The sequence below is a fragment of the Ptychodera flava genome, chromosome 16 (genome assembly GCF_041260155.1).
Source record: "Ptychodera flava strain L36383 chromosome 16, AS_Pfla_20210202, whole genome shotgun sequence".
Taxonomy (NCBI): domain Eukaryota; kingdom Metazoa; phylum Hemichordata; class Enteropneusta; family Ptychoderidae; genus Ptychodera; species Ptychodera flava.
In genome coordinates, this window is record NC_091943.1 from 8,339,983 (window position 1) to 8,358,697 (window position 18,715).

An 18,715-nucleotide genomic window follows, 5' to 3' on the forward strand; every position below is an offset into this window, starting at 1 on the left:
CCAACCGTAATTTGTGAACGCAGCCTGATAGCCTGGGGAGCACAGTCGTATTGAGGCACGAGTTGTAAGAATCGTTGTTTGAGGGCTCCTCGCTATTAAGTGCGCATGCGTATTTTAACCGAGTCAATCCATGAGCTTGCGTGCCATCTTGGTCTGATCCTGCAGCGAACCGATCCGTCGTGCCTTCTGAATTTGACCTCTCGTATGTAAATACATATCGTAAGTGAAATTTTGATATTATTATTGACTCCAATCGACAGAAGGTAGATATGTCTTATACTTTTATGGTAGGGGAGGGACTTTCACCGTATGTGTACAGGCGTTCCGATCGGGGCTTCGAAGCGACCATCCGAGCGCCTGTGGCCTGGCGTGCTGCTCTTCACGAAATTAACCTTCCAATTACCGTATTCAAAGACCATTTATCTTTATAAAAACCATGGATGTAAAATATAGAATAAAAAGAACAAACGAAATACTTCCATAATAGTGCAACCCTCAAAATTACGTTGGTTTTCGAACGAGTAGCAACACTGATCGCATGATCGTATTCGACGTCCGAACACTGCCCGTCAGGAAATATCAAAATTTCTGAGATTAAAACATTAAATGATTAATTTGATGGAATATTTTAACCTTCCAGTATTGTAAATTTTCTGAACATTTATAAGTGGCATCCAAGTTGCATATGTCTTGTACCTTTGAAAAAAAATTTCGTTAGGTCACTGTGTTCATTTTTTCACAATTTGGTAAAAGGTGCATATAGCCAGGAATACACAATTTTCATACTCTCTCGATTGTCATTTTGTGTGCTTTTCAGCTGGTGCCATTGACCTGGCCAGAGTTGGATATACTTAAGTCGCCTCAGACTGAGAAATCCAAAAAGTCCACTGATGCATTCAAAAATGAATCAATTTAAGAACTTGCCATAGGTATATGACGCTACAACCTGCTGATAAGAGGTAGTGTTGAACATCTGTGTGCAGAACTACACAATACATGTTTATTTTTACTCTGTGTGCATTCCTAGTAAATATGCGGCTATATATGGTAATGGGGGGACTTGAAAATTTTTTAGGGTATTGAGGGGGGGATCTGAAAAAAAAAAAGATTTCAATTGCGATTCTTCCAGCCCCCCCCCCCATTTCTTTTTGAACGCAGCCTTACAGTAGACTAGTACTACATGGTAGAACCACCCAGCTGCAATAGTTGTAGCTCTAGTATCGTGGGCTTGGCCGTGCTGCTTGGGCTTCTGTCCTGTGGCTTGCATGATGCCGAACCATCGCACATTCCACACAACAGTAGCCTAAGCTGCACAACCCAGCCCACCAGGGCTATTGCAGTTATAGGGCCTCCATAATGAGTCTAGCCCAGGCGTACTCTGTGTCCTGCACTTTAACGTTCTGTAGTACATAAGAGAGCGGAGCATTGAGTGTGAGATCAATTGGATCAATCAAGCAAAGTACCCAATCTATATAAGTACCCATGGTTGACCCTGATCAACAGAGGATTTACAGCGCATATGTGTTGTGAGATGATGAGAGACCAGACATATTTTACGAAATTTTAACTCACTTATATGCAAATCAAATTGCTGTTGCAGAACAGAAGGGTACCCGGAACATGATCATTGATATATGTGCCTGCCCCTGCCATTCCACATAGTAAACTTACCTTCAAATTTCCATTTCCACAGTTATTGAGAAAAAATTTATTCAAACCGTTCTAATAAGACGTCTGACAGTAAGCCAAGTGCCTTTTGGCCAGCCATCCTGCTACTTCAAAATTACAGCCATAGAATTCCTCTGATTATCAGTGGTGTTCCATTGCATTTCTTTGCAATGACATCAGTGTGATTGAAACAAAAATGTCCGTGTTCTTTTATTTTGTCAGTGAATAACAAACTAGATAGGCTAGCATTGTTAAGTTTACATGTATGAATTGGATCCAGGCAGTTGCTGGCACATATTATTGGTGAAGCACAGTCCCATATTGTGTATTTCCCTGCATATTTGAGCATGGTCATGACACATTAAACCTTTTGTTGTTACTGTTGTTGATTGTATTTTCATCACAACATATATACCTTATGAATTACCGCTATCACATATAGGTTCATGATACTGGTATTATTTTTTGTAACCTATATTGTAGATGTTAGTGCTTCCCTGCTCAGGCAGCTTGTTGTCTCTCTCAATACAAAAGCATTGACTTTCCTTGACCATTTCTTTCACCATATACAGGTTTCATTTGAGGAAAGGACATGGAGCAATCATCAAATCAAAGATTTATTCAATCAAGTCAATATGCTGCTATGAATGACTTGTTATTCCAACAATTTGGTTTTCAAGTACTTGCAAATAACATCCGTGAGGAAGATACAGACACTCATCCCATCGTGGTGCAGTGTGTTCTGAGAGAATCAGATGTAGAAATCTGGGGAGGATTTCGTGTCCGTGCATTCATTGTCAAACTGGACTTTCTAAAGACTCACGACCAGCCTGACATGTGTTTAGCCATCCTGTTGAAAAATAAGTTTACTCCTGATGTGAAAAGACTGGGAGCACCTTTTCAACTTAAAGCTTATCATTTACAGTGGATTCAGAATGTGTTAGATGAAGATGTGGATGGTATGCCGGTCAGAAATTCAAAGGAAATTCCATTTATTGCCATGTATGATGCTGCTATATTGTCTGAGGCAGAAACATTGACAAATAATTTACCATTGAAAGGATCAGAAGTCACCACACTACTGGAAACTGAAGGAGAAGCTAATGCTGTAGAAGAAATGGAAACTCCTGGTGACCAATCAACTGTGAGAGAGAAGTCCCATGACCTTTCACCTGCAGATACCAGCCAGGTATGTCAGGAGGTGTCAATTAACACAGTTGATATGAATAAGCAGTTGGAACTTGAAAAATGTCCAACTGATTTGAAGGACGGAAATAAAAGGGAGAGAGTTAAGGGACAGAATGAAGAGGCACCTGGAAATGTTAGCCATGAGGATGGAGATGTAGGACAAACAACAGCTGAATCTGAAAATTGTGAAAGTTCTGAAGATTTGGACAACATTCAAAGCACAGATGCTGACAAAAGATTAAGTGCTGAGCTGTCTACAAAAGAAAGCAATCTGGAAATGATCCATCCAGGGCATAAATTCACTGAAAATGCTGCCATCACTGACATGTCAGAAGCAGTAGCAAAAGCAACAGAAACTCCATGCTCTGACACTGGGGGCGCTAGCAGCCCTGATACTGATAAATCTCGCCATCGAAAAGCTGAGCCCAATGATGATGATGAATTACTTCCACGAACACAATCCAAAAGAAAGAGCGCTGCATTTAAAAAGGCTCCATCCAAGAAAAATAAGCTACAATGTGAGGAAAGGTTAACAACAGGGAGAAACCCTACTGTGCATGCAAAATTACATGTGCAGAAAAAGGAAGCAAAGACATTGAAATGTAACAGAGAAAAAGAAAAAAAGAGAGCTACCAAGAAATTTAACAGTTGTAAGGATTGTGGTATTGGTTTTACATTAAAAAAAGAATACTCTTTGCATATGAAAATACATAAAGAGGATGCCAAGAAACAACGCTTCCAGTGTCTGCTTTGTGGTACACAGTTTGTTAAAAGGAAGGACTTGACAGATCACGAGAGGTCTGAGCACCCTGGAGCAACACCCTATGTCTGTGAAGTGTGCCACAATGGTTTTAAGAGTTTTGATTACCTCCAAAACCACATCAGGAAGGGTCATAGGACAACTCCCTTCAGTTGTGAGGAATGTAACAAAGTCTTCAAAACAAGCGATGGCTTAAACATACACAACAAGCGACGGCATCTAGGCATTTGGAATTACCAATGTGACACTTGCAGCAAAAAATTCTTTGGTAAACATGAATATGAGGTGCATTTAGTAACACACACCAATTTGAGGAATTTCCAATGTGAGGTATGTGGCAAGGCCTACAGGTCAAAAGCAAATCTTCGGGGGCACACGCTCTCTCACTCAGGAAAGAAACCACATCTGTGCAATGTCTGTGGAAAGGGTTTTGGTCGCAGGCAGCATCTGATGGAGCATATGGTGGTCCACACAAAGAAGAATGATTTCTTATGTGATTACTGTGGGAAAAGTTTCAGTAATAAGACAAATCTTTACGTACACAGAAGGCAACACACAGGTGTACATCCTCATGTCTGTACCATATGTTGGCAAGGGTTTCACCGCCAACAGGGGCTTGCAAAGCATATGGAGAAAATACATTCAAATGTAGAAACTGAACCAAGTGCATCTTTAAATCCATAAAAATATTGTACACTTGCTATTTCTGTGGTGGTTTGTTTCTCAGATAGCATTGTTTGTATTACTTCATTCAAATATTTTTTTAGTGAATTGCATATTATTTTATCGACTCTGTATTTATTTAATTGATGTTTAATATATTTTCATAGTTCTTGTATTTGTCATATATTTCAGTTGTTTATTCATTTTTTCAGTTCTCTACACTGCACTGAGGTGTATGAAAAGTGCGCTTCAAAGAATCTTTTAATAATATTGATGAAAATGTTTGTGCATGTGTGTTTACAGTTCAAAATTGCTATGAAGGTAGTCATTAGCCAAGTTCAAACCCATGCATTGCAACTGCTATGCATGTCAAAATCTATTCAATACACTGTAGACTGTGAGCACAGCAGTTGCAGATATTACAGACTGTTAGTTCTACAAATACAACTTATATACAATATTTGATATTATGTTGATAAACATATGCTTGTCTGGACTATTAAAATTGTTTTTAAACAAAATAAATGAGTTTTTGTACATCACAATGGTAATTTCAATGTATGTTAGTGATAACACGTCGTCATAACACAGGTATGGCAAATCACTGAGGACACATACAATGAGTATTAGAAATTTATTACATGTAAACTTACTTTTTATTGTTCGTTTTAACCCATGGCCCAAATTTGATTTTCAATTTCACTAATCTGTAGCAGACAATAAATACACAAGTGGAAGGAATTTGCAAAAAGAAAATGATTTTGATTTCATGTCACTTAGACAGTATACACATAGTGACTGGCCATGAGGGTAACAGCATATATATATCTGTACCCGAGGTTCTTTGAGTCACCCCCCCCCCAAAAAAAAAACAACCAAAAAAACAAAAACACTTTGTTATTGGGGTTGACTCACAGGCCTGGGGGGTTAAAGACATATGCCGTTACCCTCATAGCCAGTCAATAAGTGTTTTGTAACACACCTCATTTAAAGTCATGAATAAGAACGTACCAGACAAGGTTTGAAATCAGAGTATTCAGTTTTTCTTCAGAAAGTAGGATCACGGTCCAAACCATGGTACGATAAACCCCAAAATTTGTGACCAGTGTGACCTTTCATCTGCTCACAAATAACATCATGGGTCTGTGGATGTTTCTTAAACTTGTACGACAATCTGAGACGGTCCCTAAGGCAGTGGAAATTGTTATTACTCCAAGATCTTCAAAATGAGCTTCAACAAGTGGTCCCTATAGATATACAGGTGCGATGGGAACTGGGTAGGTTTAATAGTGTAAAGTTTATACTGTGAGTTTATGCTACATTCCAACCAGTAGACCGCGTACAGAAAGTGGTGAATCTCTGTCTGATGCTGTTGAGTACATCACTCAAAGATCAATCAGCGATGCGGACAGCAGTCCATTATGATAATGAGTTGCGTTATTATGATGGTGGACACCAGAAAAGCCAATTTTGTCATAGCGCAGCAGATTTCTTCAAAAATTTTCAATTTATCGCGATATAAGTGTGTTTTTTGGACAGTAGAGAGCATCGAATGAGGTAACTGAATATAGGATTTGTGTTTATTTTTTGACTGACAGACAGTTTTATTTGCAGGCCAGACAAGTCTGATACACACCTTGGGGATAGTCTACAGAACAGAGCTTTGGAACATAACATAAACTCACAGTATAAACTCTACACTATTTATAATTAAAACTACCAAGTTCCAATCACACCTGTGGGTAGATCACTAAGAAAAAATCAGAGTCCGAATATCTGTCTCTGAGGCGCATCCACTGAAGTCTGTACAACAGTCATCCGTGTCATAGCTCTTTCATACACTTTGTACTTTGCTTATGTTGTGGCTATATCACTGTTTGCCAAAAATTATTGAAGCAAGCCCTGGTACTGAGAGTATGGTCAACCTCAGCAAGCCTCTGTTGTCATGCTTGTCTATAACACCTTCTGCAAACTCACTTCTTGGGCTGGCCATGATAGGATAAGGATATAGTCACAAAGACCAACCAGAATATGAAATCTAACACAGGAGAGAGTGGATCTTCATCAAAACTATACTTTGTATAAGAACACAATCCAGTACTTATATTAAAGTTACATTGATGTAACAGAAACAAAATGTCTTGTAAAAGAGCCCCACAAAAATGTACAATAAAACAAATATTTTGTCTAAAATCTATTTCACAACCTTGTCTGACAGCTTTGATATTTGGTATACAGGCTCATAGGGTTGATCAAAATGTGATATATTGATATTCAAATTATGATGAAATCTACAATATTGTATTTTGGGGGAAATTTTTACCATTTTGGTAAAGATTTTTTTTCAACAACTACTCATCTGATAGCTTTAATATTTTGTTTTCAGGTTTCTGTAGATCAACTAAATGTAATACATTGAAATTATGATGAAATCTGCAATTTTGTATTTTTAGGACAATTTTTGCCATTACTGATCGATTTTTTTTCCCAAAAAACTACTTGTCTTATAGCTTTGATATGTAGTATACAGGTGTCTAGGCTTTATCCTAATATAATATGTTGAAATTATGATGAAATCTGGATTTTGTATTTGGGACAATTTTTGCCACTGATGGCCAAAACATTTATTTCTCAAAAACTACTCTTCTGATAACTTTGATATTTGGCAGACATGTTCCTGGGGATGATCTTAATGTGATACATTATGATGCAATCTTCAATTGTGTATTTATGCAGCTTTTATTGTTATTTTTGGTCAGGCCATCCTGAAATGAGCTATCAAGATTTCCATCTTTCTTCATTAAATCATTTGTCACAAATATTCTCTACATAACACAGAAGCTGTATTGGCTGTTTAGTAGCTTGTTTTACAAAAAAACGTTCAACACCTACCCTTGCACCCCCCCCCCCCCCCAACACTCATATACGCATATTTACTGCTGCAAAACAGCCAACAGTTACCAAAACTTTCATAGGAGTGTATTTCACTCCATTTCATCACCAAAAAATTTCAATTTGCTTAAATATTGCATAGGACATTATCACCAAAACGAGTACTCAATGGATACAAATTTTATTGGTCAAACATATTGTACCAGATGGAAATTATCTTATGAAATGCACCGTCTTTGAACCAAGCAATAGCAACCGGAGAATTTACGGGGAATGTCAGCCACCAAATGAGAAAAAAAATGGTTTGCAATTGAAAAGATTTAAGGCTGTGTTCACAAAAAATGGCAGGGGGGGGTGTAGGAAATCAGAGGGAGGGGATTGGAAAATTTTAGGGGGTAGTAAAGGGGGGACTTGAAAGTTTTGCACTGCCTATAGGGGAACCTGAAATTTTTTTGCTTCACTTTCACTTTTTACACTTTCCAATTCCAAGGTTTGGCAGGTGATTTAATGAAAAAAATGAACAGCATTTTAATGTCATCCAATAGTTCTAATGTTAATAATAATTAAACAAAATCTTGAACCATTTTTCACATTTCATTACTTTCTTAATAAATTTCTAAACCTGCATGAAAACAAGTAGGCCTCGTCACAGGGCAGAAGCTTCAACTTTTGACAAGTGTTTCACTATTTCTATGCAATTAATCGCTGAATTAAGTTTCTTACTGTCCCCACAGTATGCTGAAACACACAATATTTCATTTGTTGACAAAGCAAAGGTATATAAGTATATATTGGATGATACTTGCATTAGAGTCCAGACTGAGAGTCATTTGCCAAATACACAGTACAACAGTATACACACACAGGCTGTGTTGGCAAGCTGAATACTGGACAGTTCTACATGCTGTAGGATAGAACAAATATACAATTGTATACACTGAACAAAAATATTGTCAAAATTATCAAAGATAATACAGCTACTGCCCTGTTGCTGCAGTGTCACTGTCAATGCATACCGGCAGTGACAGAGGTAGCTCTGACTCTGATTTAGTTGAAGAAGAGTTTGGGTCAAATGATGCTCATTACAGTGAAATGTACATAAGATTAGATGAGAGAGCAACACATGATAGGAATACCAGGAAACCTGAAAGTTCTCGGGGATTTTTGAATTCTTGCATATGAGAATAGTCAAGATAAAGACTATAATTTAAATGAAAAAATGTGTGACTGAATGGAATTATTTATTTTCTACCAAATTGGCCATTACTACAAAACAAATTTCAGAGATTAAAACGTTTACTTTATGGAATATTTTAACCTTTCAGTATTGTCAATTTTGAGCAGGATCTGAGTCATGTTTGTCCTTTTGAAAAAATATTTTTTTTGTGCTCAGTTTTTCACAATTTGGCAAAATGTAGCCAGTTAAATTCACAATTTGCACATACTCTCTCATAATTGTCATTTTTATGTGCTCTTCAGCAGGAGCCATTGCCCTGGCTAGAGTTGAATTAACTCAAGTCTGCTTGATAAATCCAAAAAGTCCACTGATGTGTTTAAACATGAATCAATTAAAAAACTTGTCTTAGGAATATGGTTCTACAAACTGCTAATGACATAGTGTCAAACATTTTCAACAGCCCTATACATGTTTATTTTTTCTTTGTGTGCATCCCTCGTAAATATGCAGCTAATAAATATGATAATTTGAGGAGACTTAAAAGATTTTGAACATATAGTCGGGGGACGTGAAATTCTTTTAGGGTATTTAGGGAGAATCTGAAAAAAAATATGATTTCAATGGCGATTCCTCCAGCCCTTCACCCTTATTTGTGAGTGCAGCCCAATGTTACCTTGGGAGCACAGTCGTATCGGTGCAATAAATTGTTTGAGGCCCCCCCCCCCCCCCCCCCCCCCGGCTATGTATGCGCATGCGTAGTTTACCGAGGCAGCCCATGATGCGCCATCTTGGTCCTGTGGATGTGAACCGACCAATCGTATCATCCTTCTGAATTTGACCTCGTGTATATCGTGAGTGAAATTTCGTTATTATTATTGACCCCGATCGACAGAGGGCAGATATGTGTTGTACTTTTATAGTGGGTAGAGGGACAGTTACAGTGTGGGTACAGGCGTTCCGATTGGGGTTTCGTAAAGCGACGATCCGAGCGCCTGTGGCGGGGTCCCGTCCGGCCGGCTAAGGGACGGACCATTAGATCTTGGGAGGGGGGGTGGTCAAAAACAGAAAAAAAAAAATTTCAGAGCAAAAAGTTAGGAAAAAAAAAATCTTCAAACTAGTTTGCAAAATAAAAAAAAAATAAATCAGAAGACAAAGGCGTAAAAAAAAAAATCTGCAAAAGTCTTTAAAATTTTGAATTTTTTTAGATTTTACCGACAGAAAGCAACTTTCTGTATTTTTTAGTACATCCTCCAGGCACATTTTTAATTGTAATTTATACATTTAGAGTGACTGTATCCCTTATACTGGAAGTTGTGATTATCTTAGCTTTTCAGGACTTTTGTATTCTGATCACTTGAAAATTATGAAATTATAGAGCCTGTTTTCTGCTTGTTTCCTGCGTACAAACCAAGCAGGTACACTAGGTAAAACATTGAAACTATGGTATGGTTGTCAAGACAAAAAGTTGTATTTGCCTTTTAAGATCAAGGTAAACAGATGCAGGCTACATCAGTTTCATTTTTTTCACAGCATTTTATTGCAATGATGAATGCAAGAATGGGTGAACAAGTAGAAACACGTCAATAGTAATAAAACAACATATCAAGTCATTATATAATATGTATTATTTTGCTTTTAAAAAGGCATTTTCAATTCTTTTTTCTCAAAAAACAGCCTCAAAAAACAACAGCAACACATGTTTTAACATTCAACAATACACTATGTAGAATGCCATCTATCCAACAAATCCCAACACAAAAACACACAAAAGGGTTGAACTTTGAAAGTTTCTCGATAGCAAATACTGAATAAATCTGCATGAATAATCGTTTTTGTGTAGCAAATTTCAAAGAAATTGGACAAGCCCTTTCAGAGAATACAGATTTTTTTACCATGAATGGCATAAATTGCCCTAAAAAGACAAATATTGAAATTTCAACACATCTATACACATCCAATCAATTTGGACATGCTGCAACAGCGAAATAGATGTTTTGATCAAAAAAGTGCATCAATTGCTCTAAAAACACAAATATGCAAATTTAACTATATTATTTAGCTTATTTTAGCTTCTCAGCTTGTCAAAATCAATTGTAAATCATGAGATATGCATGATGTTTGGTGGGGTGAATGTAGGCATTTCACCACGCAGTAGAAAGGGAAGCCAGGAAACCAAAATAGTCAATTTTCAAAACTTATAGGAAGCTACTGAGGAGCAAGAAGACCATGTTTCAGAGGAAGATGTGTTATCCGAAAAAAATGCTCCCAAAGTGCCACCAAATAACACCATTTTTATCTCTATTTTTCAAAAGCTCCAACAGCAGGAAGGGGGACACCCCCCTCCTGACCTCCCCCCCCCCCGCAAAATACTCCTCAAGTGCCACCAAATAACACCATTTTAATCTCTTTTTTTCAAAAGCTCCAACGGCAGGAGGGGGAAACCCCCTCCTGACCACCCCCCGCAAAAATACTCCCCAAGTGCCACCAAATAACACCATTTTAATCTCTATTTTTCAAAAGCTCCAACGGCAGGAGGGGGACACCCCCTCCTGACCTCCCCCCGCAAAAATACTCCCCAAGTGCAACCAAATAACACCATTTTAATCTCTATTTTTCAAAAGCTCCAACGGCAGGAGGGGGACACCCCCTTCTGACCTCCCCCCACTAAAATACTCTCCAAGTGCCACCAAATAACACCATTTTAATCTCTATTTTCAAAAGCTCCAACAGCAGCAGGGGGACACCCCTCTCCTGACCCCCAACCCCCCCCCGTGACCGCTTCGTGGCCGCTTGTGGTGGCACCACATCTTTGCCCTCATTATCTTCAGACAGCGACGATCTAAAAAAAAATTATAAATCTGAAAATTTACTCTGAAAAAAAAAATTTTCACAGCTAATCTTAATTGGAAAAAAAAAAATTCAGAAATTTACAAAAGTAAAAAAAAAAATTTCACAATGTCATTGTGACCACCCCCCCCTCCCAAGGTCTAATGGTCCATCCCTAAATAGTACTTGCCATTGCCCGGCCTAGCTGTGATATCGCAGCGGTACTTGTGGCGTGTAACGAACGCGATCGGGTCATTGAGGTCATCGCCACAGTCCCTGTGGCGATGACCTCAATGACCCGATCGCGTTCGATATATGCCACAAGTACCGCTGCGATATCACAGCTATTGCCCGGCCCGTCACGAAATTCACCTTCCAAATACTGTATTCAAAGACCACTTATCTTTATAAAAATAAACAAAATACTTGAAGTAATAGTCCAAGACCTCAAAATTACGTTGGTCTTCGAACGAGTAGCAACACTGATCGCATGATCCACAGTTGCGAGTGGAGTGATACGTACCGGCCGCCGCGTACTATGCATATCCAATTATATGCATAGTACGCGGCGGCCGGTACGTATCACTCCACTCGCAACCGTGGCATGATCGTATTCGACGTCCCAACACTACCCGTCAGGAAATAATATTATATAGGGCTCAGCCCTTGGTGTCGCGCCAGGGGTTAAGATTGGCAATGTTATTTGTATTGATTCATGATAAACTGTAATTGTTACTTCATAAACGTTTATATGACAATTATGCCCGTTTCCCTCTGATGAAAGCAGTTCACGTACTTACACGACGTCAAACCCTGCAGCAGGGCAGGTATATATTTTCTGTAGCGTGTAAAAATTTTGGACAAAAATTGGCAATTTTTACAATGATAACAGCCTATTGCGTTAAACAAGGGACGTATTATGCAATAATTATCATTGCAATGGTAACCGCACTGCCCACCTTCCACTTGCAAGCTGAAAACTATAGCGTTCCGTCTAAAAACTTGCAATTTTTGAATCTAATTATTGACACAGGGGCGCTCTTCTATAATTCAATCCCAGCATTCTTTGCGTATGCCCCCGTTCATATGCACGACAGTTTTCTCCGTTTATCTATATCAACGATACTTTGTATCAGCGACAAGGTGTATAATAAGATTTACTGGCTAATAGAAGAGGTATATTTTATAAAAGGCATGTTATATCATGGTAATTTGTTTCGTATTTGTTAATTTACGAGTACTCAAAAAAAAAAAACATGGCGGCGCCCGTGAAAGAAGGGTACACTTCCGGTTACTCGCATAGTATATTATGAATAAGCGCATGCGTAGTCAGTAAGCCGCTGGCGCGACTATTAGGCTGCGTTCACAAAAAACAGGTTTTTTTGGGGGGGGCGCTAGGAATTCAGGAGAGGTTCGAAGCAGGAGGGACTAGAAAGTTTTGCTCTGCCTATAGGAGGGGGGGACCTGAAAAATTTTTGGTTCCCTTTCATTAGGATTCCAAGGTTTGGTGGGCAATCCAATGAAAATTCAATAACATTTTAATGTCATCCAATTGTTGTAATGTTAGTAATAGTTAAACAAGATCTAGAACCATTTTGTCGCATTTCATTACTTTTTAGTCAAAAGATCTGAAAATGTATGAACTTTCATAAAAAGAAAAGAAACAAGTAGGTCTTGTATAGGGGCAGAAGTTGCAACTATTGAACTATGATCTTTTCAACGATATTTCTATGCAGTATAGCAAATACAGTTTCTTGCTGTCTCCCTACAGCATGCTGAAACACACAATATTCAGTGTGTCGACAAAAGCCTGATATGAATATTGGGTCAGGATTGAATTAGAGTCCAGTCTGAAAGTCATTTGTCAATGATACAAATGCGGGGTACACATGCTGTGTTGGCAAGCTGAAGACTCAACAGTTCAACACGCTGTAGGAAGTAGAACAAGAATGCTGTTCTATAATCTGAACAAAATTGTCAAACTTGTCACAGTCAATACAGCTACTCACTGTCCTGCTACTGCCTACGGGCACTGGCAATGTCACTGCATACTGGCAGTGACAGAGGTAGCTCTGACTTTGAAGTTGCTGAAGAAGAGTTTCGGTCATGTGACGCTCATGACAGTGAAACATACATGCAATGTACACAATATCAGACCAGAAAGCAACACATGGAAGACCAGGAGACTTGAAAGTTATCAGGGATTTTGGAATTCTGGCATATGAGAATAATCAAAATTTTAATATTAAGGAAAAAAGATGAGGGGGGGTCACTATGCTTTCTAAATTTTTACATTGTCATTGTAATATAACACAAAAGTAAAACTTTGTACAGTAAAGACTGTAAATGAAACCAGATATGAACTGAAAATGCTCACGTGTTTCATTATATATTGAAGTTATGTGTAAATTTGAACCTTTGCCACATGTTTGCAACTTCATTGAAAGTATTATGATCAACATAATCACCGCCGATCAATTCTAAAAGGTCATGAAGTATACAAATATGTCATTAGCTGAAATAAAAATATTAAAGTTATTTGACTGCTCTTATTGTATCACCACTTTATCTAGCAAGTGTAATTACCGTTGGCCAAGTCCTTCAAGCCATATGTGCCGAGCTGTGAAAGCTCATTAGATATGCAAATTATAAATTAGCTGACATGAAAATGTGAAATGACTTTCGATATTGTTTTGACCTAGTACCTGGTATAATCATCAATGTACATAGCATGTTTTGCCAACTTTGATCAAGTAAATCCTGGTATATATCCCTAATAAGCAAAGTTCATTAAATGTGTAAATTAGGAATTGGCTAAGTAAAAATGCTTAATGCTTAAAGATAGTTGCTAATTTGCATATTTAATGTACTTTCCTAACTAGGGATATATATCTGATTTGACTTGATCAAAATTAACCAAACTTCGTATGTATATTAAAGATACTATGATTTAACATTATTGAAAGTCATTAAGCGTTATAATTTCAGCCAATTCCTAATTTGCATATTTCATGAACTTTGTTAATTAGGAATATATATTGGAAATGACTGGATCAAAGTTGATGAAACTTGCTACATGTATTGAAGCCACTATGATACAACATTTTTGAAAGTCATTAAACATTTTTACTTCAGCCAATTCCGAAATTGCATATTTAATGAACTTTCCCAATTAGGGATATATATCTGAATTAACTTGATTGTAGTTGTTGAAACTTACTATATACATCAAAGATACTGTGATATAACATTATTGAAAATCAAAAGACATTTTTTCTTTAGCCAAAACCTAATTTGAATATTAAATGAATTTTCATAATTAGGGATATTTATCTGAATTGACTTGATCAAAATTGTTGAAACTTGCTATGTACATTAAAGACACTATAATAGAATATTATTGAAAAAACATTAAGCATTTTCTCTTCAGCCAATTCCTAATTTGCATATTTAATGATCTTTCCTAATTAGAGATATATGTCTGAATTGACTTGACCAAAGTTGACAAAATTTGCTACACATATTGCAGATACCATGATACAACATTACTGACAATCACTAAGCATTTTTACTAAAGCCACTTCCTAATTTACATATTTAATTAACTTTGCTTATTAGGGATATATACCGGGATTTACTTGATCAAAGTTGGCAAAACATGCTATGTACATTGATGATTAGACCAGGTACTAGATCAAAACAATATCGAAAGTCATTTCACATTTTCATGTCAGCTTATTTATAATTTGCATATCTAATGAGCTTTCACAGCTCGGCATATATGGCTTGAAGGACTTGGCCAACGGTAATTACACTTGCTAGATAAAGTGGTGATACAATAAGAGCAGTAAAATTACTTTAATATTTTTATTTCAGCTAATGACATATTTGTATACTTCATGACCTTTTAGAATTAATCGGCGGTGATTATTGTTCATTATGTTGATCATAATAATTTCAATGAAGTTGCAAACATGTGGCAAAGGTTCAAATTTACACATAACTTCAATATATAATGAAACACGTGAGCATTGACAGTTCATATCTGGTATATTATATCCGTTTTTTTTCTAAAATCATAAATTATGCAAATGAGCAAGAAGTATGCAAGCCACACCCACCAAAAACTAATCAGTTTTTGCCGTTTGCTAACTAAATATATGTACCAGATTTGATTCTGATCTGATAAGCCGTTTTTGAGATATTGGACCAACAGACAGACAGACAGACAGACAGACAGACGGATAGAGAGACAGACAGACAGACAGACATCACTGCGACATATGCTCACGTGTGTAAACATGTGAGCAAAAAATGTGTGCGTAAATGGAATTATTTTAATTTTACCAAATTTACCAATATTACACCAAAAATTTGAGAGACGAAAACGTTTATTTGATGGAATTTTAGTAAGAAATTTATTCAAACCGTTCTAATAAGACGTCTGACAGTAAGCCAAGTGCCTTTGGGCCAGCCATCCTACTACTTCAAAATTAAAGCCACAGAATTGCTCTGATTATCAGTGGTGTTCCATTGCATTTCTTTGCCATGACATCAGTGTGATTGAAGCAAATAACAACATAGATAGGCTAGCATTGTTCAGTTTACACATATGAATAGGATCCAGGCAGTTGCTGGCACATGTTAATTTCATCACAACATATGTACCTTATGAATTACCGCTATCACATATAGTTTCATGATACTGGTATTGTTTTTTGTAACCTATATTGTAGATGTTAGCACTTCCCTTTTCAGGCAGCTTGTTGTCTCTCTCAATATAATAGTGTTGACTTTTCTGGGCCATTTCTTTCACCATATACAGGTTTCATTTGAGGAAAGGACATGGAGCAATCATCAAATCAAAGATTTATTCAATCAAGTCAATATGCTGCTATGAATGACTTGTTATTCCAACAATTTGGTTTCCAAGTACTCGCAAACAACATCCATGACGAAGATACAGACACTCATCCCATCCTGGTGCAGTGTGTTCTGAGAGAATCAGATGTAGAAATCTGGGGAGGATTTCGTGTCCGTGCATTCATTGTCAAACTGGACTTTCTAAAGACTCACGACCAGCCTGACATGTGTTTAGCCATCCTGTTGAAAAATAAGTTTACTCCTGATGTGAAAAGACTGGGAGCACCTTTTCAACTTAAAGCTTATCATTTACAGTGGATTCAGAATGTGTTGGATGAAGATGTGGATGGTATGCCAGTCAGAAATTCAAAGGAAATTCCATTTATTGCCATGTATGATGCTGCCAAATTGTCTGAGGCAGAAACATTGACAAATAATTTACCATGGAAAGGATCAGAAGTCACCACACTACTGGAAACTGAAGGAGAAGCTAATGCTGTAGAAGAAATGGAAACTCCCGGTGACCAATCAACTGTGAGAGAGAAGTCCCATGACCTTTCACCCGCAGATACCAGCCAGGTATGTCAGGAGGTGTCAATTAACACAGTTGATATGAATAAGCAGTTGGAACTTAAAAAATGTCCAACTGATTTGAAGGACGGAAATAAAAGGGAGAGAGTTAAGGGACAGAATGAAGAGGCAACTGGAAATGTTAGCCATGAGGATGGAGATGTAGGACAAACAACTGCTGAATCTGAAAATTGTGAAAGTTCTGAAGATTTGGACAACATTCCAAACACAGACACTGACAAAAGATTAAGTGCAGAGCTGTCTACGAAAGAAGGCAATCTGGAAATAAACCATCCAGGGCATAAATTCAATGCAAATGCTGCCGTCACTGACATGTCAGAAGCAACAGCAGAGGCAACAGAAACTCCATGCTCTGACACTGGGGGCGCTAGCAGCCCTGATACTGATAAATCTTGCCATCGAAAAGCTGAGCCTAATGACGATCAAGAATCACTTCCAGGAACACAATCCAAACAAAAGAGCTCTGCATTTAAAAACGCTCGGTCCAAGAAAAATAGGGTTCAATATGATGAAAAGTTAACAACAGCGAGAAACGCCACTCTGCATGCAGAATTGCATTTGAAGAGAAAGGAAGCAAAGACATTGAAATGTAACAGAGAAACTAAACAAAAAGAGAAAGCTACCAAGAAATTTTACAAGTGTGAGGATTGTGGTATCGGTTTCACATTAAAGAAAGAATACTCTGTGCATGTTAGAGTACATAAAGAGGAAGCCAAGAAACAACGCTTCCAGTGTCTCCTTTGTGCAACACAGTTTACTCAAAGGAAGGACTTGACAGATCACGAGAAGTCTGAGCACCCTGGAGCAACGCCGTACGTCTGTGAAGTGTGCCACAATGGTTTTAAGAGTCGTAATTACCTCAAAACCCACATCAGGCTGAGTCATAGCTATAGGACATCTCCCTTCAGTTGTGAGGAATGTAACAAAGTCTTCAAAACAAGCAGTGGCTTAAACGTACACAACAAGCGACGGCATCTAGGCATTTAGAATCACCGATGTGACACTTGCGGCAAAAAATTCCTTGGTAAATATGAATATGAGCTACATTTAGTAACACACACCAATTTGAGGAATTTCCAATGTGAGGTATGTGGCAAGGCTTACGGGTCGAAGGCAACTCTTCGGACACACATGATCTCTCATTCAGGAAAGAAACCACATCTGTGCAATGTCTGTGGAAAGGGTTTTGGTCGCAGGCAGCATCTGATGGAGCATATGGTGGTCCACACAAAGAAGAGTGATTTCTTATGCGATTACTGTGGGAAAAGTTTCAGTAATAAGACAAATCTTTATGTACACAGAAGGCAACACACAGGTGTACATCCTCATGTCTGTACCATATGTTGGCAAGGGTTTCACCGCCAACGGGGGCTTGCAAAACATATGGAGAAAATACATTCCAATTTAAAAGCTGAACCAGTTGCATCTTTAAATTCATGAAAATATTGTACACTTATTGTTTCTGCGATGGTTTGTTACCCAGATAGCGTCATTTGTATTACTTCACCCAAATATTTTTTAGAGAATTGCACATTATTTTATCGACTCTGTATTTATTTAATTGATGGTTAATATATTTTCATAGTTCTTGTATTTGTCATATATTTCAATTGTTTATACATTTTTCAGTTCTCTACACTGCATTGAGGTGTATGAGTAGTGCGCTTCAAAGAATCTTTCAATAATGTTGATTAAAATGTTTGTACATTTGTGGTTACAATTAAAATTGCGGTGAAAGTAGTCATTGGCCAACTTCAAACCCATGCATTGCAAGTGCTATGCTTGTCAAAATCTATTAAATACACTGTAGACTGAGCACAGCAGTTGCAGATAGTACAGAGTATTAGTTCTACAAATACAACTTATACAATATTTGATGTTTAATATGTTGACAAACATATGCTTGTCTCGACTATTAAAATTATTTATTTAAAATAACATGTTAGAGTTTCGTATATCAGAATAGTAATTTAATTGTACATGTCGTCATACAGCCGAGACCCTATTCATTGCTTTCATTCTTTGTCCCCACTCCGTCTAGCCTTGAGGTTGAAAGTCAACTGTCTCCAGGAGAGATTATGTCACTA

At 37.6% G+C, this 18,715-nt stretch overlaps 3 protein-coding genes across 5 annotated transcripts in view; all 3 read left to right on the top strand.

Annotated features, from left to right (window-relative positions):
• Window positions 1–18,715, top strand: part of LOC139152724 (UDP-glucuronosyltransferase 2C1-like) — a 567,100-nt gene that overhangs the window by 246,783 nt on the left and 301,602 nt on the right. The window lies entirely within an intron of this gene.
• LOC139152710 (zinc finger protein 436-like) lies at window positions 108–5,137 on the top strand. 2 transcript variants are annotated; one of them, XM_070726015.1, is made up of 3 exons: window positions 117–219; window positions 818–959; window positions 2,241–4,820. In XM_070726015.1, the coding sequence occupies exon 3, from the start codon at window positions 2,261–2,263 to the stop codon at window positions 4,298–4,300; it is 2,040 nt and encodes a 679-aa protein (XP_070582116.1). In that variant the 5' UTR covers window positions 117–219; window positions 818–959; window positions 2,241–2,260; the 3' UTR covers window positions 4,301–4,820. The 2 variants fall into 2 exon arrangements, with proteins under 2 accessions (XP_070582115.1, XP_070582116.1); XM_070726014.1 differs by lacking the exon at window positions 818–959 and having other exon boundaries at window positions 108–219; window positions 2,241–5,137.
• On the top strand, window positions 9,113–18,354 carry LOC139152711 (zinc finger protein 660-like). Of its 2 annotated transcripts, XM_070726017.1 has the most exons (3): window positions 9,113–9,151; window positions 9,184–9,199; window positions 16,000–18,354. In XM_070726017.1, exon 3 carries the CDS (start codon window positions 16,020–16,022, stop codon window positions 17,613–17,615), a length of 1,596 nt encoding a protein of 531 aa, XP_070582118.1. In that variant the 5' UTR covers window positions 9,113–9,151; window positions 9,184–9,199; window positions 16,000–16,019; the 3' UTR covers window positions 17,616–18,354. The 2 variants fall into 2 exon arrangements, with proteins under 2 accessions (XP_070582118.1, XP_070582117.1); XM_070726016.1 differs by having other exon boundaries at window positions 9,126–9,199.

What these genes read in the sequence shown, in the direction of transcription:
- LOC139152710 (XM_070726014.1), top strand. Translation starts at nt 2,261, where the DNA reads ATGGAGCAATCATCAAATCAAAGATTTATTCAATCAAGTCAATATGCT.
- LOC139152711 (XM_070726017.1), top strand. Translation starts at nt 16,020, where the DNA reads ATGGAGCAATCATCAAATCAAAGATTTATTCAATCAAGTCAATATGCT.